Consider the following 26,775-nt stretch of genomic DNA (forward strand, 5'->3'; position numbering starts at 1 on the left):
CGATTAGTGGTGTGTTGCACATCATCTCCATTAATATAGGTTTCAGTTAGGTTGGCCCGCAATATGTCCGGCAAAACGTCCCTTTTATATGTCACATACTACAGTACTTTATTGACGGCATTTGAAAAGTGGTCCTACATATGCCATTACGGATACACAGTAAGGACTAATATTTGGCTCGACTAGAGGCGCTGTAAAGCCTTTGCCGCGGCCACTCGACTGTTTTGCCATGGGCAGGCTGAGACAACTAGACAGGTGGGCTGATACCGTAAAACTTATGCGCAAACGGACGTTGGTCATTTACGGACACGTTGGAATTGACCAATCAGCTATCAATTTAATCACAGTACGAATTTGATTTTGTTATTGTTCTAGATGGGCCATTAGCTCAAGCGAACCATTCAATCGCCACGTGTCTACCCTACCGAAGATAAAGCCACCAGGCCAGCCTCGACTGACGGGGCAAGGACGCACCCAGCTACTACATTCAGACGGATGTGTACCACGAACAGGCTAAAGTTAGAGATTATCGAGTACCCTTTTCAGTGCAACAAGCGCATGAAGAAGACTGTAGACAAGTATTTTAGTTCGTTGAGAATGACTCGAAGCGTACAAGCTATGAATCTCTGAAATACTGTGCGAAGATCCTAAAACCGCTGACCTCAAGTATTTGCGCCTGGTTGGTGTGGTCACGATACTGTCTGCCGAGACCGAGCAGGAGCTCGTGGGCTGGGTGAATATACTGAGAAAAGATAGCGCGTCTGTGAGTGGCTCCATGTTAGAGATACAGGCACACGAGATTGCGAGGTTGTAGGCTTCAAAACCTCATGGCACTGGCGGCGATGCTTCTTGCGGCAACATGAGCTTAGTATTAGAGCTCATTACAGTAACTCGCTTTTTATCTTTACCACCATGCCGAACCCACACTGTTCAAGAACCGCGAGAGGTAACCGTTTATTTTGGTACAATTTCAAAACAAAAACACGCCCAACAAATAGGTAATTTTTTAGAATTCTTAATAATTGTTGCATTTTTCCGTATCCGTTCCAGTTTGATCAGCGTTATAGACCCTTTTTAGACCCAGCTCAAGTATTTTTTGCTGTACTTGAATACCGAATCCCAGGGAGATGTCGTTTGCGTCCTCGGGTGCAATCTGCCCTTGGCGTCTTCAGCGAGAATGAATACTATAATGCGATTATTGTAAATCGTCGGAGCGTGACAACGCACTCCGTTTCATATTTTTGTCCCTTTTTGGAAGCCTGGCTCGGGATTTGCCAACATTACACTAAAAGGCCTCGGTTTGGTCTTTAGCTAGCCGAGCGCCGCCGCTACGCGGCGGTAATTTAGGTTTTACTCTAGATTTTTGCCTTCCCGCCTTCGCTTCGCTTTGGCGGGATAATTAGTCCAAATCCTCTGAGTCCCCCATGTGCCTAAATCGACTTCTTTATTTTTATAAATCTGCGTTTCTTTTGCTACAAATTGCTGAGCTCCCAGTAAGCCGTGTAAATATTTCTACCGGTACAAAAGACTGAGACCCTAGCATCATACTTACCATGCTCATAAACGATTACGCTAGTGATCTTGGCAAAGTCTCTTTGTTGTTGTTGGCGATCACTGTACCTTAATCTTCCACCTGCACTTCAGTCTAAAAACGCTAAATAATATGTTTAGTTTAGCGTCGTGATCGATTTCACGGGCCGTTTCTGAAACCTAGATTGCAACAATGCAAAGAATATCTGTCCAGCTTGCATCAAATACCCGCTTGTACTGCCTGGTTAAGCTTGTAATAAACTGACTATTAACCACTTCGCATACCAAACTCGCTACTTTGAAAGAAAATTAAAAGTGTAACAGTTTGAATATTTAATAAAAATATTCAGGCTGTAGCATTTTCTTATGCATTGAAGTGTGTTCATTTTGTGCTGATTCAGAATTAGTCATTAGACACTCCAATCTGTGCCTGTTATGGTTATACTGTAGCCTTTGGATATAACGATGCGTCGCACGACGCCTTTTGTTGACGGCGGTATTTTTATTTGATACTTAAACGATAATCCAGGATGGTTAAACGTAGATTAGGCTCTAAGTTGATTAACGTTTCTTTACGGGCCTACTTATAATAACCATAATTTACACCTCTCATGTTGTGTTGTTATCTTACCGCTGCATGTAAAACCTTATTCTACGCCTTGTCGGCAACGCGTCTGCCTATTAAGAAGTATCAGAATTTTGTTGTCTAAATAAACGCTTAGGAAATGGAACCCCGGTCTGGGAGACGTGTGCGGTGTGAGCGCATAAGTCTCCGGGTCCGGCATCGCTTCTTCCACTGTCATTGCCGTTAGTCTGAAACTCGTCAAACTGAAACTGAGGCAGTACGAAGCGCACCTTTGGTTGGCAAGGATTCAAGTTTCAGTAAAAAGGTGTTGTACTGAAACTGAAGCTCAAATCTAGTGCGCTTCGAGAGTTCTCTAATATAATCCGAAAATAGCTCAAATCCAGGCAATAACCTTTAATCGAGCTCGATGGAGCCCTACGGACCAGCGGTCCAGCTGAGCCGCAGTCTACAATCGATCTGCCGCGCTCTTGCTCTCTCATTTTGATCGTTGGTCGCTGAGACTCCGCGAGAGCCACCTGCATTTTGTGCAGCATTGTCATTGTCCGATCTGTCTTCAATGCCCACACCCACCGCAGCCTCCAAAGCGCACGAAGCGCACGAAGAACCAGCCGCCCACAGCCTCGGCCACGAGTCAGGTCACTATCGCGCCCACGAGGACGTTAAAGAAGGCCAAGCGCAAGGACAAGAAGGCCAAGCAGTCCACAGCTCCGTTCACCTCGAAGGAAGTGGCAAGGTTCTACTTCAAGGTCGTGCTGGACGATGATGGTGAGGCCACCGTCTTCTATCGCTGCCGATGTGGTGTCCGTCGCATGATGGAGCCCAACACTGGCTATGCTCCAGCACATCTTTGTGTGTCATTCCAACTTCGTGGCCGAGGTGACGGCAGCTGTTGGTGAGAAGGGCGCTCTTGTCGGCTTCATCGACGACAAGACGGTCAAGATCTTTGCCTGGATCGACATGGTAGCGTTCCATTCAGCTTCTACGAGTCGAAGGCCGCTGCCGACTACGTGAGCATCGACGCTCTGTCGACCGACAGTTTCGTGAAGTACATGACGCTACTAACTCGTGAGGTCGAAATCGTAATTGCCGATCCTCTTTAAATCGTTTGGCATCCTTTTTGACGGGTTGACCTTTCGGTCGGAGCACTTCGTCGCGATCTTCGCCTCCTTTCACCACGACGGGGAGACTGAAAACGTGTTGCTTGCCATGGCCCCATTGGTGGATGACGATGTGGACGCCCATACGGCCCTTGCACTTGTGTTTTTCATAGGGGCTATATTAAAGTTCTTCAACAAGTCAACCGACAACATCGCGTACATCGTTGGTGCCAATTGCGGTGTAAACTGTAAAATTGCTAAGGAACTCAATGTCCCTTTGGTTGGTTGCGCCAGTCACCGCCTCAACCTGGCCGTGAACCTCATGCTCGCTGAGCACGATCACCTTCTTGATCAAGTCCAGGCCGTCATGATCAAGCTAAAGAACTCCCTGATCGCCGCTGTTCATTTACGGTAAGTCCTCTTTTAACCTTACACTACTCTGCGATTGAATTCTAATATATATATATATATTGTTTTGTATTCAGTCGAGTGATCACCTTGCGTCCGGTACTTCGTCAGGCGACTCGCTGGTCATCGGCATTTGCGATGGTCCGCCGCTTTGTAGAGCTCAAGGAAGTAATGGATAAGATTGATGACGATGAGATAACGTCGATCCTGCTCTCCCGTCGTGACGAGAATGCTCTTGTGAGTGTTGTAGAGAGCCTCAAGAAGTTCGAGTCAACTTCGAAGCAGCTTCAACAGGCTGATAGTGTGACGCTGCTAGATGTGCTCGACCTGTTCGACGCCTTAATCAAGTTGACACCAGACGCCAAGAAGTACTTCGCGCCTGACACATCTATCGTCAAGAGCCCCGCGTTCGAGGAAGCTTGCGTCCAGGTTCTTCTTGGCAACTAGGCAGCCATCCCAGCGGAATCGTCCGATTTGCTTGTCAAGCTCGTGTCTGGTCCACAGATAAAGAGCCCCCAGCCAAGGCTGCGAGAGAGGATTTTGTGAAGGACATACTTGTGGAGGCACGTCGCCAGCGGGAGAAAGCACCACGCTTTAAAGACCACGTAGCCTGCTTCGCGCCGACGTCTAGCCTTGTATAGCGCTTTTCCAGCCAGGCGAAGGCTGTGCTGGGAATATACCGCTACAGCATGGCCCCGCTGCACCTGGAGTCGATTCTATTCCTCAAGGTGAGCCGAGCCTACTGGAACGCTGCCACAGTCCGGAAGGTTGTGCGTGGTGAGGCTCCCACCAACTAGACGAGTATCAGTTCACTGTATATTGCATGCAATAACACCAATAATTTTCGCACCCGTGGTGATCCAAGCACTTAAAGCTATTTGTATTGCTGTTTTGCCAGTCTCAGTAAAAATAACATTTTCGGAACCTCTGCTCCCAGTGTACGTAAAAACTTTACAGTGACTGATGATCTTATTTTGCTCCGCTGTGCAAACATAGTGAAGCCATGGGAGGCTGCCGTGGGCACAGCAAATGGGACCATGTTGGCCTTTGAGATTATAGCAGAAAAATGCCGCGCTCTTGACGGGGTTTTAAAGAAGGACGGACCGGCTCTGCGTACTCGCTTTGATCGGCTAGTGCGTATGCTCTGCGAGGCACAGAAATCTTCTGTACGGGCCTCTGGCACCACTGAAGAGTACTAAGAACGCGACATACTGCTACAAGATATCGTAAGCCGTATGGATAGTTGGAAGGAGCTGGCTGATGAAGAAAAAGCCAAGGAAAGAGCGAGGAGCCAAGGCATTGAGACGTCGGGAAAGCTGATGCGGAGGCTGTCTATGGGCGAGATGGACCAGATGGACGAAGACGAGGAGGACGAACAGGGAGATGATGGCAGCGTCAGCGCTGCTGTGGGCGGAGATTTGACCGAGCAGCAAAGTGACGACAGTACTAGTCGCCGCTGCTCAGGAGAAGATCCTGTATCCGGCCGGAAGAGAGCAGCGACATCTGGAGCTCGTCGTGTCCAGAACTTCAGCAAGCGTAAGAAACTAGGAGCCGTCTCTGATTCGACTGTATCACCCATCGAGCGCTCGATCGGTGACGCCAGCTTCAAGTACGAGTACTTACGAGAGCGACTGCAGTTTGAGAGGGAAGATTCGCTCAAAAGACTGGAGCCTGAAGAGAAACGCATGGCTGCTGAACAAGATAGAGAGGCGCGACGGGAAGCAGCTGAGCAGCAGCGAGAACTTTTCAGCCAAGAATTCATGCTCAAGCTTTTGCAAATAGCTATGAATAAAACGAATTAGAACTTGAGTCGTTATTTTTTGTTTAGCTAGAGATATAAAGTTCTAATCGTGGAGGATTCATACGAAAGTACATTGAAATTTGATTTCCACGGGGCTGCATACAGGTATGACAGTTTGTTAGCAAAGCAGCTTTCATAAATAGCTGTCCAACCAGCGCTTGGCGTACTCTCATTTTCCTGTCCCAATTTACAAAAGACCACAATATCTTCACTCGACAGAACCCCCATTCCACTGCTTCACGAACACTGCCCATGCGGAAGGTGTATACTACCTGGAGACTCCCTGGCTCACTCAGAGCAAACAAATAGTAAAGATAGTCGTTGGTGCCGTATGCAGGGTCGCCATAAATGACTTTACCTTCAAATTACTGTCGTGTCTTAGCACTTTCAGCAGTCCGCTCATACTTAGCCTAGCTGAATCGTGGCGCCTTCCTTCCACAGGACAAAAAAAACTTAAAAAAAAACTAGAAAGTAGGCCGTCCGGCGTTGTTACAGCCTGCCAGTTGAGGCAATCACGACGAGGGTGGCCGTTGTAGACAGAACGCTGCAGGTTCTCGAAAGAGGAGGCTGGGCTGCTGCGTGCGCTAGGTCGCGCAATGTATTGCGTGGTATAATCAATAAGCCCCCAGCATGAGCGAAATGTGCGATCGCTTCGCAATAGTCGTCAAGACGATTGGCTACGTTACTGTGAGCGAAAAATAGTCGATCTGCATGTTCACTGTAAAGCATCGCGACAGTCTCATTGCAGATAGGGCTGTAGGCAGCAGTTGACCGCCCAAACTCATTGGCTACAGTGAAAAGCTTGGATGGATCGGAAAGCCTGCGGCAGGCCATTGCGAGAGCCTCAACGCTGGGGAGAGTGTCACCGGTCGGTGTAAGTAGTAGTGGCGGGGGTAGCCGTAGCTTGATCGACAAACACTGAAGTTCGCGAATAGTGAAGCCGTAGCGAATACGGGCTGTAGCGTCATCATTGTGTGTTTAGGTCGAAGTGGTTGTCAAAATTGATATGAGGACTATGCTCGAGAAGATGGAAGCAATGGTTCTCTATGAGAGCGGACATTATGGCCAGGAATCGCCTCCTTTTGCCTCTTGCCGCTGTCCAGGCGCTGCATATGATAATGAAAGCTTATTCGGCCATCAGTTTGGGGCGCCACGAACACCATCTTGGTCCGCACTGTGCCTCTGGCGCTCCACGCAAACTACAAAAGAGAGTTGAGCTAGAAGCCCCTTTTGCTCTACCCTAACCCAACGATAGAGTTGAGCTTCAGCTCTTCCGCGATTACGGTAGTATCATTAGCTGAAACTGAAACTCAAATCACTAATTTTTGGTCCTCGAAAGTTCTCTACAGCAATCTCTCTCACTTCCGGTAACGTGGTCCGACCCTATCTTACAATTTGAAATATTGTTTATGAGGTTTCTACGTAAAAATAAATGGACCTACAAGCAGCGCGGACTATGATGTCCTCTATTGTGGCATCACCTCCGTAACTGGAGAACTCAGCCTCACTATTGTCTCCCTTCACTCCATTGAAAACTATCCCTTTGTGGCGAAAGCAGTTTTCTATCGTTATCCAGACCTTTATGCTGGCCCAATAGTTAAAACCCAGCTCCTTTGCAGTGCGTTTCTTAAAGCAGTAAGGCTGCTTCGCACGACCCACAAACAGCGCGGGAAGGGCGTCCGTGCTATGGCATAGATGTTCTCTGGGACGTACAGATAAATTAACTCCTGCAGCTTTTGACGGCCAGTTCCAACAGCGTCAGGGTCGGCGGACTGCCAGGCGTCTCGAGATGACTGGCTTGGAGGCCAAAACCCGGGGAGTTATATCTCTCTAAAATGATCGTATCGTTCGGTTCAGGATATTTATTTTAAGTAGTACCAAATTCGAGAGTGATTACTGTATTGTGCTTTGCATCTGCTACATGTTTATGTTTAGTGCACCATTTTCCTGGTTTGTCGAAGGAAGCAAAGTGACCAATTTAAGGTAAGTTGTAAGCTGAATGTATTTACAGGTAGGCTAAGCTTGAGTTAAAATAGAGACTTGGGCTGGTAGCTCTAACAAGGTGGTCAAAAAAATTGAAAGTAGGAAAAACTGAACGAATTGTAATTATGCATCGAAATGCTTGGGACACGGCAGAAGAGAAGGGAAGGGGCGCTGCTCAGCTCTGGTAGTAATAGAAAACCAAAGGCTTCTCCCCAACTCCCTTACCATCAGCTGGTGACTTTTAATGAAATCTTACAAATTCGTAGTCATTTCCGATCAGCCGGTACGGATTCGTTGTCCTGAGTTTTTTTTTCTTAATTTTGTTTACTAACTGTGCAGCACATTTTAGCACCTTATTTTTAAAACTAGACACGGTTGCTGATTAATGTACTGTTTTTTAATTACATAATTCACTTGTGAATCTATTCAGAGAGGTAATAATATTTGAGACATGGTCCCATTCAATCCGGCGAGATGTGTCTCTCAAATTTTCTCACAACTGCAAATTTTCAGTTAGTTCACGTGTTGCGGCGGCCCCGCCCAACTTTGGGCCATTCTCCGTCGCCGCAGTGGTGAGCGAACTGTTGCGGTTGTTACTTATCTACTTATCGACTTTTCTACAATCTACCCATCTCATCGATTACTGATCCGTGTGCGTGGTCACAGCGCTCTTGTTGATACTGAAGGTCTGTCGCTGTGCAAATATGACCGTCTTGGGGTGGATGCGTCACCGATTCAGTATTATCAAACATGTCCGGGATGTAAGTTTTGACAATGTTAATATGAGCAATGAAACAGAATCTAACAGCGATTGCATGATATGCTATGATACTGTCGAGTGCAGCGCTGGACTTGCCCAAGTTGATATTCTAGACGACGACCTTGACGACATATCTAAGCCACGGATTATCGATCCCCATCGTGTACGCAAGTGTTCCGTACAGCTGACTTGTGGTCTGCTATCGCTCAACACTACGTGGCTGGTCTCAATATCGCTACACTCTACCACACGTTTGTGGCTCCTGTTATCAAGCTGACGCCAAAATCAAAACTCACTAGCATTGGTGTTGTTTGTATTGCACGAACTTCTGCAGATATGACTTGTTTTTCGCCGTGCGGCTCTAGTCTGGCGACTCGCTTTACATCAAGTCTGGCTACGCATTAACTAGCACTTCAACTACATAGTTTCGCTACATAATAGCGCATTTGAAGAAGGTCTTCAACGAAGCATTGAATACAGCGTAGTGCTTCATTTCAACGCCATACTGTACATTACAGTATTGTTAGCTTGTGATTGATCTTCTTGTTTGTAGCGTGATATATAGCTGTTAGTTGCATTTCAAGCATTCGTCTTGCTTATGTGCCCTGATCCAAATATCCTGTTTATATTAATAAAAGTAACAATAGAGCGTAGTGTGCTTCCATTTTTAAGGAAAAACGAGGATTTTACAGTTTTATTATTTGTAAAATGTAAGAGTTCGATACATACTTATTTGTGCGCCACACCATGATGGGGTTGAATTAATCCCTATTGGGCTGTACGTACTACTACATGTACTCGTAGCACTACCAGGATAAAAAAGCTATAGGTCACCTTTAGTGAAGCTATGCCATCAGCCAATGATTGGCCTCTTACGATCCTGGTACCATGTACCAGATATCTCCAGGTGTGACGTGTCACACTTCATGTAACTAGGGGTACACTTGGGTTTACGTACCCCGTTACAGTATTCCAAAAAAGACATGAATGGGTCCTAAAATGCTGGACATTGTTTTAAATGCAGGACCGTTTTTCTGACTACCAAACCATATCGCAACGGTTCCGACACCCTAGCCCTTTCCGACACTATCCGACCGTTCGGACCCAGGAGAAAGAAGAGACCAAAACTTATAAACATCATATGGCATATTCGATTAAGTGCGCCTCTAAAATTGCTCTCGGTCAGCTTTCGTGGGGTGCTCACAGCCGCAAGGAAATGGCCTCTAGAGGCCTCTGGGCCGAGAAATCGGCTATTTTACGTTTGCATGCATATTTGGCCTCAGAGCAATGTGCACCGGAGGCCGCAAATTCATTTGTGAGGGCGGCAACAGGCAAAGGGGGCCACTAATGAGAGCACATACAGTCAACGTGGACGTTACCCATTGGCCACCTTTATTAGCCAATACATGGCTGCTCGCCAACTATTGGTTGGTATCAGCCAATAGACAGTTGGCACCTGTCTTCGTATAGACACACACCAATGCGTGGCTGTAGAGGCGCCGACGGGGGCAAAACAGCTCATTCTCCTTTTTTCAGCGGCTACTGAGCAGAGCTCCGACCCCCACCACCACAGTGCCGTAGCTCAAGGAAGTGCCAGGGGTTCGTTCCTGAGGTGCCCGTTCAAGTCGGGCCGGCGCTATCCTTTGGGATTCGGTGGGGGGGCTGATGCTTGTGATGCTGAAGCAGGACGACGCTAGGACTGAACGACGGTGTCGCTGGGGAACTCTGCTGCCACTTACAGACGCTTGTGGTTACTAGTGATGCTGCTGCGGGTACGTTCCATGTGGTTTGGAGTGTGCTGTGTTGTGGGTGCGTTTTGCGTGGGATGTTCGTGTGTTCTACGTGCTGCGTGACCTGTACGTGCTGCTGGAGCGAGATGGCGCTGGAGCTGAGGCACGACGCCGTCGCTGTTTGGTGAGCTGCTGCTGTTGCTGCTGCTGGGCGACGCTGGAGCGAGTTCATGATGCTGGCCACGGCCGATGCTACAGCTGCATGTGTTAAAGCGTGTGTGTATACAGTGTACTAACAAACGCAATACGTATTTGCTTGGTTTGAAACCTACACGTGGCCTGCTACTGCGAGGATGTCTTGTGTGTCGATTGGTGCAGGATCGACAATTCTTCCAATCGCAAGCAGCCGCTTGTACGCAGCGATGTGCTTGTCCACGATACCATTCTTGTGGAGTGGCCGCAGCGCGCGCAGGACGCTTCCAGATCCCTTCGCGTTTGTGCCACGCGCCTTCAAGAAGGCAATCACGGCTTCTTCCGCGCGGCAACCGGCGCCGAGGACTTGGTCTTGGTAGTCCTCCGCCTTCGTGTCCAGCTTGAAACCTTGCTCGAGGAATACTTTCATGAAAGCGACGACGTGACGCGACTCTGACTTTTTCTGGCGGACGACAGAACTCCAATCGGGTGGCACCTTCGTGTACCACTCGTAGTCGACAGGTGCGTCACTTGCTTCTTCCTGCGTTTGGGCTTGGGATCTTGATCTGACGTTGCGTCCGTTTGTTCACGCAGCACCTGTGTAGCTTGTGTGCTTGTACTATTTAGCATAGCAGCTTCGACGATTGTCAATCGAGCGCTCAACGTGCGATTCATCGCGATAAGCTCTTCAATGACAGCGCTGTGATGACATCTTCTGCATCCTCTTGCCTCATCTTGTTGCTTGTTGTTGCGATCAAAGGTTGTCAACGGTGATCTGCTCAGGGCCGATGACCAGGCGATCATGTCGGCATGAGAAATGCCAGGCGCGTCCAAGCTCTCCTCCACGCGAAGCACGATCGGCGCAGAAGGAGACAGCGCCTTCAACTGAGGGTAGTACTTGACCAGGTAAGCGGTAAGTACAGCAAGAACCTTACCACTAACGTTGAACCGGGGATCTTTCAATCCCGAGCATAAACTGTACAGGATGTCTTGTAGCCGCGCGAGTTGCTCCTGCGTGGAGTGATCCAAGACCTCAACGTCCACCACTTTTGGCACATCGTCGACACTCCACCCGCTCAGTACACGCGCGACCTTGCGGTCTTCCTGCGGTGTGTTGAGCACATACGCGAAGCCTTTGTTTACCTTGCTCATGTCCCAGGCGCCCCGGTCGAAGATCCACTGTAAAGCAAGCTTCTCGTCTGCGTTCGCATGTTGAGCGCCGCCGCGACGGAAGGAGGGCGAAGATAGGGCTTCTGACGCTCCAGCGGGGTTTGAGACGCGCTTGAGGAGGCGGTTCACGTACGCTTGGACTCTATCTTTCCCGCGCGTAGTCCCCCTCGGTCGGGACGGCGTCGACAAGCTTGGGCCTGGAACCGCTGAGGGTGCTGCAGCAGCGGCAGCGTCTAGCAGACTTGGAGCGAATGGTGTGCCAGCAGGCACGGACGAGCATGGGCCTGCGAGTGCAACCCTCAAAGAGGCCGGGTCCGCTTCCAGTAATTCTGCTAGCAGAAGTCCGGGGGCGTTGGCGGTGGCTTCAACGGGAACAAGGTCTGGTAGCTGGCTGAGCAGCGAGCCGCATGGTGCATCCTGCGTTGTCAACGCCACAGCCAACGCGTGGATTGGGCAAGTCAGAAGTCCGTCTTGTCTGGCACGAGCGTTAGTCCCTGCTCCTCGGCGGTCTTGACGCGCAGCAGACGCACGTAGAAGACACCGTCAGCTGAAACTGACACGTGCTGCTTTTTGATGTACCCCAGGTCCGACGATCGCCCGAAGCAGTGCCACATCAGGCACGCGAGTGCAGCATCCTGGTAGTCGGCTTTCACGCGAGCGTTGCTGTAGACATATTGTGTAAGTGCATGCAGGTCCTCCTTTGTACAAGGAGGCGCCTTGCTAACAATACCTCCTTTCTCTCTTTTCAGACAGTGCTTATCGAGAGTTTTACTTTGCTTCAGTAGCTGAAGCTCCGTAGGCACCCTTAGATGAGGATACAGATCAAATAGCCAAAGCTTTGCATTTCTATAATACGAAACGGCAGTGTTGCGTGCAAGTTTGCCTTTCTTACCTTCGTTAGTAGCCAGAAAGAACTCAAAACGGTCCATTATTGAGGCGAAGCGCTTGCCAGTCGTGTTAGCAATGCTAGACTGCACATACTCTAGGCTTACCATCTCCTCTTCCAGCATACGCTTGAAAGCGCTTCCCGCGGTGGTACGCGCTTTTTGCGTGTTTGCTGGCACGAACAATGCCAAGATCATGTCTGCTTCGTCTGCTTTCCAACTGTGCTCCTTGCCACTAAGAATTTTGTGCTGCCTTAGGCTGGCGACTTGCCTAACATAGGATAGTACCTAGAGACCGGAAGTGTCAAAATCTGGCAGCAATGTCCTAACAACTTGACATTTGTATTGACATATTCATATTTTGTCATTGGTTCCGACAAATATTTGCCGGAACCGAAGCCCTAACCCTAGATTGTATGATTGTCGGAAATGTTCAAATAAAGGGTTGGGATTGGTTTAAAAAGTGTTGCTTGCTGTACAATTACAATATCACCAAACTATCTGTCGGAAAGACGTGTATATTCATCCTTATCATTAACGCGACAACATTTATTACGATTCATTATCATAATATACACAGGCTTCTCGTTTTTACACATTATACTTCTCGTTTGATTTTCGTTTTTTTCTTTACTTCTCGTTTCACTTCTTAAAGCCTCGATCTCACAAATACTGTAGTTTTTAACAAATTATACGTATGCTACGCTTTTTATCATATTTAAGGGGGTACTAGAGGAAAGCTCCTTGTAATCTCCACAGTCTCGTCTCCTACGTAATCCACGTAGGCACCGAACATCTGAGAGTTCAGCTCGAGGTTGTCGTCCTCTTGTTGCTGCGGAAGACGCAGTCTTGCGACTACGAAACCGGTTAATTTGCGTGTTTAAGTCTTATGTTGCATTTCATTAATACCGGTTCATGTATTATACTAAAACCTCTCCTAAATGAACCTTGTGAAACCTGATATCCTGTTGTACATGATTTATTTCAGGTTCACCGAGTCCGTTCCCAGGTAAACTTGATCTTGCTCAAACGACAAATCTGATCCGGACAGCAAGTGTATATTTTATAGCCTACGACTACGAAGTGGCCGTGGAAAAACTTGTGATTAGTTTTTGTCAGTAATTAGCAACCAGCAGCCTTGAAATTGTTTGTATCATACTTCGACTGCATAGAGAACACATACAAGCTGCTGTGCTCTCGATGCAGGCCTAAAATTCGACTCCATCGTGTTACGTGTAAAAAAATAATCATCATCTTACGTGTTTTGGGGAATGCTTTCTCGCCCGTGGATATTGCGCCTCAGATAGACTTTCTAATTCGCCTGTTAACGGAGACGACCAAAGTAATATGATATACTGCAATTTCTGATAGAGGAGTCGTCCACGGGTCATATCAGGTAGGAAAGGCTTTACTGTAATATATCTACAGTGTATATTAGACATGAACAGCCTTAGTAACCGCTGTACAGAACAGCATGACGATTACAGTGTAATTTACACCCAGCCAACTTCTATCCGTCTATACAGCGTGAAAAACAATACTAGTACCGTTACGGTACACGTACCTCGAAGAACATTTCGAAGTACATGTGTAGACGGTGTTAAACACCGGCATAACAAGTTTGAGCGTGTTTGTGGCATCGACGCAATCAACCAGCTTTCTTATTGTCAAATTTACGTTTGATTGGACAATGTGGCTAGCTGATTATGCGCGCCAGTGTCGTATTTCGCAGCAATTTGCAACGTTGCATCATCATGTCCCTGGATATTGCAGCCTTGCAGCGAAAGCGCGCACGCCACCAAGAGTTGTACAGTATACCTGCACGCACAACTTGACGCCGTTACATTCCGCCGGCCTTAAATTACTGAGTCAGTGAGCTCGAGCTTCCTGCAGTCAATTGAAGCAAGCAACTGTCACTTTGATTTTTGACGCCCGTTGGCGGCCCAATCGCGTGCCAGTTCTCTCCCGCACGAGTCGAAATATCACATTGCGGCGACTCAGATCTTTTAGGCTCAGACCTATAAATACTCCCGCAACACCACGATCAGGCGCACTCTCGCTGTCTCTCAGTTCCGACGTCAATGGTCGGCGAGGCGCGCTTCCTGACCGCCGCAATAGGCGGCGACGACGACGCTGACAACGTGCAGGGCAAATGGATCGGCCTGGCTATTGTCATCACCTCAGCTGTGCTCTCCAACCTCGGCGTGAATGTGCAGAAGCTCTCGCACGTGCGGGTACGAAACTCTCCCTCTCTACGCTGATGCGCATCGAGTGCGCACTCGAGATACATGATAATGCGCCGAGTGCGCACTCGAGAAAGCTGATACGTTCTGTGATATTCACCTTCGTACGGTACTAACGCAGAGTGTCTTTAATTTGTATCAGGAGGAAGAGAAGCCTGTGTTCGAGCGACAGACTTACTACACGCGACCTCTGTGGCTCACCGGCCTGGTGCTGGTTGTTCTAGGTGCCGTGGGAGATTTTGAGGCGTTGGGCTTCGCTCCTCAGGCGCTAGTGGCGTCTGTAGGTGGCGGCTTTACGGTACTGGCCAACGTGTTCTTCGCGCACTTGTGGCTGGGCCAGATCCTGACCAGAACGGACGTGCTGGGCACACTTCTCATCATCATCGGCGTCGTGCTCAGCACTGTGGCCAATGAACCAGATGAGCAGATGTCGCTGGTGGAGCTGGAGAAACAGTTCTTCCAGCTGGGCTTCCTCATCTACTTGGGCGTCATGGTGAGCGTCTCTCGGATACAGGATACGATACACAGGTTAGCAGGCTAAACGAGCACTATGTTGCAACTACAGACGGTGGTGCTAGGCGCCATTTTCGGACAGATTGAAGCCATTTCGAGGCTGCCTAGAGCGCTAAACGAGAGCAAGTACAGGTTGCTGCCCTTCATGTACGCGACGGCGTCAGGTATCTTCGGATCCTTTTCGGTTCTTTTGGCCAAGGTAAGGCAGCAGCTTATTTTCGGTACTCGTGAAGATGGTTGTTAATTTCGGGATTATTTTCGTGAATAGTGCGCCTCGATCTTGCTGATCCTGACGGTCAGCGGAGAGAATCAGTTCGTCTACTTTACGACGTATTTGTTCATGGGGGGCATGATGTGCACGCTGGTGCTGCAGACGGACCTGCTGAACCGCGCTATCATGGTCGGCGACACGCTCAGTGTGTTCCCCATGTTCCAGTGCTTTTGGATCGGGGTACGTTGACCGAACTACTGACGTCAGTTTAATGAGAGAAGCTAACGTTGTTTTCCTGTATTGTTTCTGGGCTTTTAGTCGAGCGTCATTGGCGGCGTCGTGTTTTACGAAAAGTACACGCGCTTCTCGCTCTTTGACTGGATTTGTCTGCCGATTGCGCTGGCCTGTGGGTTTTTCTCTTTCATTCGACGTGTTTTGTGCGTAATTAACACTGACAATGTCGTTTTCTACTTCGTTTTCTTCAGTCATCATAATGGGCATCTATCTGCTGGCAAAGCATGGAGAAGACGAAAGTGACGATCTGGACGACCCTGAGCACACTACGCCGGGCCATCGTGCGCATCTGACAGGTCACTTTGGTGCTCTCATGCCGCTCTCACCACAGGGTCACTCGTACAGCACCTTCAGTCGCAAAAGCTTCGACGATCGCGACAGCGAGACCACTCCACTACGGTACACTCCATCAAACGGTCGCGTGAGTGACCACAGCGGATACGGAGGCACCAATGGGTACACGAACGGCAATGACAAAAGTCACCGGAGTGGCCATCCCGTTGGCCATTGGCATGGTCCTCACGGTCGGAGGCACCACAGCGACGATCCGGAGGAGCAACGGCTGTACAGTGGGTCCATCTAACGCCTGAAAGTGGCACTAACGACCAAAACTAGCAAGTGAATAGAAGTAGGATGGAGCGTCACTACTGGAGATACACATCCCCTCGGTGGACTACGTAAGCGACCCCAGCTACGACACGTACGTGAAAATTTGAAATGTAGTATTTGAAAAAGCTGTTTTACGGTAGTGGAGAATGTTGATTGCTGTGGTCGAGGTTTGGTGTGCTGTGTCTTTTGTGAATAATGAAAAATTTCCTGGCTTCGGTGCTACAGTTAGCGAGAAGCCTCATTTGTCGTGCACAGCCATTCTGTGCAGCGGTGAGGACGGAGCTCTCAGTGCTTCAGTGCTTAGAGCGGGGGAGGCCAGACGCGTCAAGCTTTCATGCGGCATGAGGGCATTTCTGTGAAAATAGAAAATGACAATTACAACAAAATTGGTTTACCTAGACTCAAAAGTGTGAGAATAAAAGTTGATAAACTGTCAAACCTGATCGAAGGAGTCGTAGGGCGTTCACGAGACTTTTCGCCTGGAATGTGGTCGTAGACGTCGATGATGCGAATCGCAGCATCCGCCCCCGCCACCACCATCTTGTCGATGGCAGCAGCGAAGTCGAGAGTGAAGACACCACGACTTAAGCCTGCGATTGTGCCCACAAGTTTGTTGTTCGAGTCGTGGTTGAACACTTTGGCTTCGTTGGATCCACTGCCCCCCGCAGCGATAAGTTGCTGTCCGGTTTTCGACTTGGAGAATTGGGCCGAGTACAGGAAACAGGGCTCCGAGCGAATAGCGCTCTGGTTCCACGGCACAGTCAGAAGACGCTTGCCCGAGCCAAAGTCCCAGAGCTCCAGAGGGTTTTCAGGACGCCACGAGCCCGTGAGGATCTCTCCACGCGTGTTCATATCGACTGCGTCTCCTGCCACGTGAGGTCCGTAGATGCTTCGGACCGAGTGACCCACGCGAATATCCCAGATCTGAAGTGTGTTATCCCACCCACCAGAGACGATGGTGTTGTCATCTTCTGGAGCGAATTTGATGGAGAAGACGCGGTTCGAGTGGCCTGCAGTGAGAGTACCGTGGCCACTATCCATGCACGCCACCTCAGCTTTTGTGGCTTCATCGTAGACTCGAATGCCATGATCTTTGCCCCCCGTAGCGAACAGGGCTCCATCCTCGCGATAGTCAAGAGCGTACAGTTGATTTTGGGTATTTGTGATGGCGTTCAGACACTTGCCCGACGTGATGTGCCAGTGCTCTACCGACCCATTGGAATCTACATAAGCAAAAAATTTAGCAGACAGTTCACCTATATAAAGATTAAAATAATGTTTACCCACTTGCAGCGAGCAGCACGTTTTTGGTCTTGGTGGCACTGGTGAGAGGACGGAACCTGATGGCCGTGCACGGTAAACCGAAGCCGTAGCTGCTTTGCGGCTGTATCAAAGTGTACGACAACTTGCCGTCGTGCACATTAAACACTCGAATGGCCCCATCACCGCATCCAGCCGCCAGGAGCTTCCCATCGGGTGAAAACCTCGTACAAAAGACCTCAGACGCGCAGTCACTGATCGTGACGCTGGGCGCCAAGCGCTTAATCGGTTCTGGTCAGCAGTCCACACCCATAGCGTCGGTGAGGAAAGCTTAAACTTAGGAAAATACACTGATAGCTAGGAGCCACTCACTCTCGTCACCGTCCATGGCCGCTCTACAGGAAGATCGCAAAATGTACACGAAAGGTTGCGTCGTTTCGCGTCCAAGCACACTCATTGACTAAAAATAGCCATTGTGGGCCATTCGATTGGTCAAATTAGAACCACAACAGACCTTATCCTTGAAACAAGCACAACATGCTGCACAGCTTGATCTGCTGCAATGAGGCCAACTACGTGCTTCTATCTAGATATTTCCAGCCGGAGTTGACCCTGGAAGCTCGCAAGACGTACGAGACTCAACTCGCACAAATCTGCAAACAAGTCCCGAACCTCTGGGGCGACCGACACGGTAGGAAAGTCGTGGACCCGACACAGAGTCAACTGGTCGTGTGCGAGTCGCAGTTCGTGGTTCTTCGTCAGGTCGGGGAGCTCCGGTTGATGCTCTCTGGCAACGAAGAGTATGACGAACTCATCTGTGCGTTCTAGTATCATTTGATGTTCGGAAACTAATACATCCTATGATCGATTACTGAACTTACTGATGGTGTCGGGTTTGCAGTGGATGAGATCATGACAGTGCTGCAATCAGTCCTGACGACTCAATTGGACAAGAAACTCACGGAGGCTAGTCTTCTGGCCAATTACGCCAAAGTAGTTGTGGCGCTGGACGAGATGGTGCAGCAAGGTCACCTAGAGAACACGGACGAGGCCAGCATCGACCAGATGATCAAACTTAAGCCATACCCGTCGAAGTAGGTAGAGCCCTTGCACGATAATTCATTCACATACTTGCTTTCGTTTAATGAATTGACTGGCTCACGACCATTTTAAATCGGTTCGTACGGTTGAATACGTCGCTGTTGTTTTTGAGAAAAAGTCTTTCGAAGATGAACAATGAAACTGTGGTATATTGAAGCTGCACCATCTTCTCATCTCCGAATTTTCTATTCTATTAGATGTACACGACTTAGATCCCCAACAGATCAATACAGCACTTAAAGTTCTTCTGTGAGCCAGGTGCGACGACTTAAGTATTGGCATCACGATTCGGGACGCAATATTGCAGTACGTCAACCTACCGAGGGTGGTAGCACAAGCTCAAAAAACCATTGCTGACAGCAATGCTGTAGACAACGGCCCATTGAAGGTCAATTTGAACGGGTGGTTGAGGCAAGCCTACCACTGTTGACCAAGTACAACATGACCTCATCTTGGTTGCTCGGAATAGAAGCTGGCGGAAAGTATTCATTTTAAGACACACCTGCTACATCTGGCTGGTAAAAAAAGAAGGAAAAGGAGAGGTGGCCCTGTTCCGTCGATCTAAGAGGCTGAAACATTGCTCGATAATCCTGCGTTGAAGTGCATGGAGCACATGTTCCTGGTCCGTTGGTAGGCGGGTCGAGCGCAACCGGGCGTGACGCAGCGCTTTCCTAGAAAGTAAGAGATCACGTTAGTATATCGAAAATAGCAACTATTCTATAGTCATTCTTTGGCAAACATACCCCCACCGTGAGCCCAGCACACACCATTCGAGACAGAAACGGTTGTGCATTGATCCGCGCTACAGATGGTTCCACCGCCATGGGACCAGCAGACCCCTTTGGTCTTGGCGCGATTTCGACAACCAACCACCTTGCATTCAATCGAACCGCCTGCGATGAATTAGGTTAAGCTCTTTGTCACGACAATCAATCTTTCAACAAAAGTACACTTACCATGCTTCCAGCACCGCCGTGCGTGCTTGGCTCGACTAATGCAGCCTTCAACAATGCAATACTTGCTGCTCTGTGAGGTCACGAACAGGTCAGTATCTCGTATTCAACCGTACATAGTATCAAGAGCCAAGATACCTTTCGTCCCAATGGCGTTGTGGCTCTAGTCGCATTGCGTACATCGTTCTCGTCGACAACCGGCGCCAATAAATTATTGATACTGATAGTGGAGACTGATGGTCGTAAGCTTTTCGACGCGGTTGATTCGTCCAGCTCAGCGGAGTTTGCTGTGCGCTTGACGCCGGGTGCGTCGTCTAGGATAAAAGAGAGCGAGCCTTTGATCGAACACGGTGAACTCGCGGCCGAACTCTGCCTTGCGTCCTCTTGATTCGCAGCTCCGCACATGGTGGTCGGTGGGTGGTTCTCAGTGAAAATATCGTTGTGCTCCACCAAAATGCGTGCCACCTGTGTGCTGATACCGGTACCAGGCGTCTCCACCAAGACGCCACGACGCAGAGTGGTAAAGATCGAGCAGAGCAACTCGCTCGAACTCCGGAAGTGTGGAATTTGTGGAGGTGAAGCTCACCAGTTTTGGTGGAGACGGTCAATTGAACAACGCTTGTACGGCCACTGCGACAGGCATTCAGCTCAGCCGAATCAGCTGCATGCGGTGAAGCCAAGACTTTGTGAGGATGAGAGCAACAAGAACCAACACCGATCTGCGCGAGGGGCTCTCTTTGTGTCACCCATGCATTTTGAAAGTTCTGTTACCTTACAAAGAGACCGCGACGCGGTAAAATCTATGGGAATTGTATGATGTTGTAGAGGCTTTTTGGTGGACAACAGCTTCACGTGGCACTTCGGTCTGCCAGCCGTATCCGAGTATCCGTTAGTAACTCAAAGAGTCTGATGGTTTCGTGTCAGCGTTTGTAAAGTCTGTCGCTGCTTCCGAAATCGTGACAGCCATACCCGACCACGGCAACAACAAAACAACAGCTTGATCCGCGGAAACCATCGTCAAAACGGGTATTTCTGACAATGACAAGGAACGTCCTTGTTATGTCGCTCTCGTGTTCGCTACGGTATGAGTCAGACTCGAGCAGCAGAGCATTGCGAGTCATCGGAGCATAAGACATCATGTCGACCATCCTCCCCTCTCCATATTGGAGACTACATGTACATCAACACTCACTTTGCAGAGCACTGCTGCTCAGTTCTATGAACGATTGCTACCGTACTTTTTAAAAAGCATTGTCCGATCATGCTCCTGGCGCAGGGGAATTTTACTAACGCGGCTCGCTCCAGCTGTTGTGCCACAACGGAATTGATAAGCACCACAGCTTGTGGTGCTTATCAATTCCAACAAATCGTCTGGCCCGATTCGTAACGCGGTGGTAGACAGGTCGATATGCTGGTACAGATGAACCCTTCCGTAGTCATAGCGCCGGATATTACATTTTTTTTCTATCTATAGGTATTATAATCGTGGAGTGGCTTAGCCAAAGGTACCTTCTCAATGGTACATACTAGAGAGCTTATAAACCGACCAACCCAACAGCCATTTCATGTTTGCGTTTGTGGTCCTCCCTTCCCCCCTCTCCTCTCACACAAACTCTTCAATTAAGCTCGTGCATCAAGATGCCAGCCAGAACAATTAACAAGCCAACTCTCATCACACTCACCAATGCTATCATAGCGTTGCAGTGCCTGCATTATGCTACCCACCCCAACCTAACATGTACAGCTAGCAGGAACAGCCTATAATAGCTACTGACGTAATAAGGCACTGGAGCCTCTTTTATTTATTGGCAAATCAAAAAGTCTAAGAAGGCTGATCCTCAGTAAAGTCATTTTTGTAAATTTGACTCAAATTTACAGAAAATAAATTTTGAGCGAGGCGGAATCCGATATTATATTCCTGTCAGAGGGTATGTGAAGAATGAGGATTACCTCGTCTTTACGTGCACAGTACATATTTCTCGGCGTACCGTGGGCAAAAATGTATTTTGTTGACGCAGCAAAAATCAGTTTTAACTGGGACTTCGTATGATGGAAGCTTTACGCTAGAGGCGCGTACTGTTTGCGAGTCTTGCTTTCGCGGACTTTAACTGCAATAAGTGCCATGGTGGCAACAGCGGCCACTGCGACAAAAACTCCAAAAAATCCGACACCGCGCTGATAGGCTGGGATATTGGCCACTGCGAACCCTGTTCCGTCAATGAAAATTGAGTTCCCAATGCCCGAGTACACACTGACGTGAGGAGCGTCGCCGAACCAGGCTGCCTTGACAACAACAGTAAGTTCTGTTGGCGCACGGGTAGGCGGGGTCGACGGGCGGCGTGTCTTGAACTTGTTGTACTTGGCTGGCTTGACATTGCTGTGCTTTCTGAAAATCGAGCTGGATACAATACGGTGCGGTGCTGCGTTCACGTACTTCACAGATCCGCCACCAACGGACGTTAGTGTGTCCGTAGTTTGGACGATAGCTTTGCCGTCTCCAGACGTTGCTACCATTGAATTCTTACAGACAATAGATCCAGCGTAGACGGAGGCGTCACCACTTAGATGAATAGTCTGATCCACGCACGATCCAGAAGAGGAGTACGACACTTTACCGTCTCCTGATAGAGTAGCTGAGAGTTTTTGCGCTTGAAGATTGGCCGTCTCCACGAAGATCTTGCCGTCACCTGAGATAGCGGAGACCATCGAATCGACAGTGATGTGGTCGGTTGCCGCAACGACCGCCTTGCTGTCTCCAGATAGAGAGACAGTGATGGCATCGGCTTGGATCGACGAGGCCAGGAATTGCACGTAGCCATCGCCAGAGCTAGCGATACTGAGGCTTTTCAGCACAACCTGGTCCTGCGTCAAGGAGCCGACGTAGATTGCAGCATCACCGCTCGTATCGAGCTCCAGACTGGTGGACGGATCATCCTTCACCACGACGCCGTCACCCAGGACGACGCTGTCGGAGTGCGTGGCACTGACACTAGAGAGCGCGTTCCGGTCGCTCACAATGATTTGTGTCACCACTTCGCCGACGACGCGAGCGTTCGTGTTCTTGTAGTGAATGCGGATCCCGTTACCGTCAGCTTCATGCACGACGACGTCCACAAGACCCACCATGTCAGGCGAGCTGCTGCGCATAATTACCCTGGCCGCCACGTTGCCATCCGCAGCGAGTGACGCGTCGTAGTCCACGAACACGTTACCCGCGACTTGCACCTTCAAGTCGTCGAGCATGTCGCCGGCGTCACCTTCGATGATCCAAACCTTCTCGAGGAATGGACCATTATTGGAGCGCGTGGGCTCAGTGGACGTGACGGATAGAGCTCCATCGACGACCGACTGGGTCAGTGCAAAGGCGACAGCAGTGAGCAACGAGAAACATTTCATCATGGAGAATGCTCTGGCGCTTAAGGACGGTAGTTGTGGACTGCAGACGGCAAATCGAGATGTGTGGCGAGCATTGCGTCAATACAGATCGCAAGTTGAAGTATCACATACATTCTCTGTCATTTTCACAATCATTCCTCACGGCCAATCCCAAGGATACTGCACACGCCTATTCATAATTAAATAACAATAATTTACACTGTAAAAAGTCCTGGAAGACTACAACGATCGCGGCAAGTTCTGTCGATGTTCTCGTTGTTTTCCTTACGTGTATGGTCGTCTTTCTGTATCTACCAATGGTTGTCGCTGCTCTTCCCCGGGAAGTTCCCGAGCTCGACGACGAGACTCGTTGAACCAGCGCAGCACCAGCGCTACTAGGAACACTGCGCCTGCGAGATAGACGAGATTGCTCTGGTCACTCGTCATGCTATAACTCGACTCTTTGCCGACGTTTTTGCCCTCAACTCTCGAGACCCCTACCGAGTCTGTTGGGAACGGCTTCATCTTGCATCCCGCCGGGTGGTACGAGCGTGAGACTGGAGTTGCAGTCACAAGACACAAGTAGTTGATATTGTCGATAGACTGTGGCGCGTCTCCGTAAAATTTCAAGTGGCCACTTCCATAGACATCGCCTGACAGCGATCCAGTCGCTTGAACAACGACATTCCCGCTGCCCAACAGGTCGACATTGACAGTATGACATTGGATTCCACCAATGTCTAGTGCTCCCGATCCGGTTGATGTCAATTTTGCGTCTTGGCACGACCCTTGTGGCCCGATTGAAACATCCCCAGCACCAATTTTCTTGATCTCTAGGTAATTGGTTTCGATGGAGGAATCGGCAGTGAAGCACAAAGACCCGGAGCCTTGCACACTCAAAGAAAGAGAATCGATTGTAGCAGTTGACTCAACAGTGACAGTGGCGTCGGCCGATGAAGAGACCTCCACTGACGCTGTTTTGACCTTTACCTCCGAGAATGAGGTCTGGAGACGCCCACCCTCAGCACTAGCCCGTCTACAACGGTCGCTGACGACATTAAGAAAACGTCTCCACTGCCTATTGCACTCACTGTCAAGTCTGGTCCGCTCGTGACCAAGACGCCATCATAGATGGCTATATTCCCTGAGCCTTGGTTCACAATTCGGTGTACTCGCTCCTTGCGTAACAGCTCCACGTCCAGCTTTCCATCTTTCGCTGTAAGCTGCAACACTGGGAGACCGTCAATCACCATTAGCTGCGCCACTAGACGATCGGACTCCGTTGCACTGACTCGAGCCACATCGCCATCCCCTGCGGTGCTCGCGTCTTCGTACCGGAACTCAACGTCATCGCTGCCCGTGACAATGACGACGAACACTTGATCTTCGGTACAAAGACACCCACCAGATATGCAGTGTACAGTCCAGTACGAGTCTGCATCGTTGGAAATTGCCTCGTACAATTGTATTACTCTCGTCGAGGGAACTTCTATTTAGATTAAGCCAGATGATGATGATACAGTAAGTACTATAATAATACGTCCTGATGAAGAAGATACTTTTCTTATTTTACAATTATCTTTAAGAAAGTATATTATACAGTGTGTGTATTAATACATGTATATATCATCGTTTCATTTAGGCAGCAACGTCTGGTACTTATTGCGGACCCGGCGCTGTTGGAATCTGAGCACGGACACCACGACGAAAGCCATGACAGCAATCGCAACCTCCAAGAGTACCAGGGCACTCATACTCTCTGGTAACGATGTGCTTAAATTCTGCAGCCTCATCATGAGGCTGAGGCAGGCCCTTTTTGGGGGGGCCATGGCCCCCCCCTCAAAAATCCCCAGATTTTAAAAATGGCGGGGAAGTTAACCCCTTGAGCTCGAAGCATTCTCCGCGCCCCCATCCGACTAAAAAACTTGTATCTCCGGGTAAGGGTTAACATATTGAAATTAAGCTTTTTTGATATCGTGTATGTTGGATAGGCGTGCACTTAACCTAGTCCCAGAAATCACATCATACTGCAATCGTGTACCTCCAAGCTATTAACAGCAAGTAAGGCGGTGTTATCGTGGAACCTGTATACACCTTGATAAAACAGGTGCATTCCCGTGTTAAAAGAAGGCGTTCATAGAACAAAGTCGTGCTACTCAAATACAGATGCTGATCAGTCTTGTGATTGCTGAAACTGAGTATACTGAAATCAAAACAATTACGGACACAACAATCGATTACTCCTCCGCCTCGACCGTACGCGCTCGCTTTGGCGAGGTCTGTCCTGCACCCGCCGACTCGTCATCCGATGAAACACAGCCTTCCTCGTCACTTGCAGCCAATGATACTTGAGCTGGGGTTCGCGCGCGAATGTTCCGCTTTCTCGCAATTTTGGGGAGGAGCGTACCATTTCGCCACACTCTGTGCCATATATCAAAGCACGTCATGAGGGCGCCGTTGTGCCTGTGTCGAGCCTTGTCGCACAAGAACACACGCCATGCCTTCGGCTTCTTCGACGGCGTCGCCAGCTTGCAGTCACTGCAGTATCCCCGCCACGCGCCCCATCTGTTCCCTTTAGCAATGAGCACACCTTGCATACCCGGGTCCGACGCTTCCTCCCAGCTTGGTTGTTACCGGGGCGCCACTCGTCGTTCTGGACAGTAATGTGTCCAGGCTGTTGCGTTCTCGACCGAGATCTTGACGGTGTTGCTGCCGCATCTTCGTCGTAAAGCAGTCCTTCCCAATCGTCGGGCCGCAACTGGCATAACTCCAAGTGCATCTGCTTGATAAACTTCACGTGACTAAGCTTGCGCTGTCCATCTGCAACGCGACGAGCATTGTAGATGATATAGGCATTGATGATGGCGAGATCGACAAGCCCTAGGAATAGGGATTTGTAGTACTTCTTGTACTTGATAGCAAGTTGCAGCGAGTACCGATGAAGCATGTGCATACACGTTTAGAACTCGAAGTAAGATGTATATACACTGTACGCACACTTACCTTTGTAAACGAAGCTGGTCGTGAACGTCCACTCCGCCCATGAGCGTCTGATAATCTTTCAGCACTCGTGGGCAGGCAACTTCACCCTGCTCGCCGGTCTGCTTGTCTCGCCGCACTACGCGATCCATTTCAACGCTTCCCCCGGATGCAAGCATATACACCGCTTTGTTATCCCACCAGCGCAGCGCCCGAAATCCAGGGATCTGCCGGTGCTCAGTTACATCAAACGTACCACGTTCGATCCGTGCTGGGCGATTTTTTATAGGCTTTTTTCTTCTTCTCACCTTTCTTCTTTTCGCCAACAAGAGACGCTGGCAGCCCAAGACGATCCGTCTGCACTGTACCCACACTGTAGAAACCCATGGTTAGCATCTGCACTGCCAGCGAAACCGATGTGTAAAAGCGGTCAGTGACGATCAGCCTCATGGCACCTGTGCCGGGTCCTGTAGGCCCAAACACCTCCGTGAGATTGCGAATAACTGCTGCTGGCCCAGACATATAGTCTGTCAACGCGCCACTGACACCCGCATGTTCTTGTTTTCCACAGTAGACCTCAAAACTGTCCATACATGTTTACAAATGGGTTAGTATGTCAGGTACATGTTGAGCATACTTAGGAGCCAAAAAAAAAAAAGAGTGCTCCTGTTGGAACACTCGTAACTCACCGGATGCAATACGCCGTCGTTGAACAACACAGCATGAATAGCTTGGTTCCCCACTTATGAGGTTTATCTTTCATGAAGACTCGCATCCGATTGAATCTGGACCGTGATGGCAGCATGGCTTCGTCAAAAGCCATTGCAGGAGGTGGAATGTATCCCCGCTGAAATCGCTGCGTCAAGGCGTCAATCACAGGTCGAAGTTTCCAAGCCTTGTCCAGCTGTGCACGTGCGTCGCTGTTGGAGCTGAAATGTAGGTTGCGTGATATGTGCATGAACCTATCACGAACCATGAACTGTCCGAAGCAACCTCGCGGGATTGCGCCTTCATCGGTCGTTTTCCAATGATGTTCAAGCTTTTCCTTGTTTGGAGAAATAGTTCGTGCTGCCAGTAGCCCTATAAATACGCACAA

General features: G+C 49.3%; 5 protein-coding genes across 5 annotated transcripts; 2 read left to right on the top strand and 3 right to left on the bottom strand.

The window, feature by feature from the left end:
- Nucleotides 1-14,171: 14,171 nt before the first annotated feature.
- On the top strand, nt 14,172-15,985 carry PITG_14465 (uncharacterized protein; the record flags this gene model as incomplete). The annotated part of the gene is made up of 6 exons (XM_002898879.1): nt 14,172-14,375; nt 14,527-14,877; nt 14,950-15,096; nt 15,166-15,348; nt 15,427-15,514; nt 15,594-15,985. 6 exons carry the CDS (start codon nt 14,223-14,225, stop codon nt 15,983-15,985), a joined length of 1,314 nt encoding a protein of 437 aa, XP_002898925.1.
- Nucleotides 15,986-16,249: 264 nt separating this feature from the next.
- Nucleotides 16,250-17,659, bottom strand: PITG_14466 (uncharacterized protein; the record flags this gene model as incomplete). The annotated part of the gene is made up of 4 exons (XM_002898880.1): nt 16,250-16,364; nt 16,451-17,234; nt 17,299-17,562; nt 17,644-17,659. The coding sequence occupies 4 exons, from the start codon at nt 17,657-17,659 to the stop codon at nt 16,250-16,252; spliced, it is 1,179 nt and encodes a 392-aa protein (XP_002898926.1).
- Nucleotides 17,660-17,808: 149 nt separating this feature from the next.
- On the top strand, nt 17,809-18,369 carry PITG_14467 (uncharacterized protein; the record flags this gene model as incomplete). The annotated part of the gene is made up of 2 exons (XM_002898881.1): nt 17,809-18,088; nt 18,173-18,369. 2 exons carry the CDS (start codon nt 17,809-17,811, stop codon nt 18,367-18,369), a joined length of 477 nt encoding a protein of 158 aa, XP_002898927.1.
- Nucleotides 18,370-18,838: 469 nt separating this feature from the next.
- Nucleotides 18,839-19,498, bottom strand: PITG_14468 (uncharacterized protein; the record flags this gene model as incomplete). Its single annotated transcript, XM_002898882.1, has 4 exons — nt 18,839-19,043; nt 19,116-19,265; nt 19,329-19,393; nt 19,464-19,498. The coding sequence occupies 4 exons, from the start codon at nt 19,496-19,498 to the stop codon at nt 18,934-18,936; spliced, it is 360 nt and encodes a 119-aa protein (XP_002898928.1).
- A 1,885-nt stretch (nt 19,499-21,383) lies between these two features.
- PITG_14469 (uncharacterized protein) lies at nt 21,384-22,769 on the bottom strand (the record flags this gene model as incomplete). The annotated part of the gene is made up of 2 exons (XM_002898883.1): nt 21,384-21,401; nt 21,480-22,769. The coding sequence occupies 2 exons, from the start codon at nt 22,719-22,721 to the stop codon at nt 21,384-21,386; spliced, it is 1,260 nt and encodes a 419-aa protein (XP_002898929.1).
- Between the last annotated feature and the right edge of the window lie 4,006 nt (nt 22,770-26,775).

The sequence above is a fragment of the Phytophthora infestans genome, genomic scaffold, assembly GCF_000142945.1.
Source record: "Phytophthora infestans T30-4 supercont1.34 genomic scaffold, whole genome shotgun sequence".
Classification (NCBI taxonomy): domain Eukaryota; phylum Oomycota; class Peronosporomycetes; order Peronosporales; family Peronosporaceae; genus Phytophthora; species Phytophthora infestans.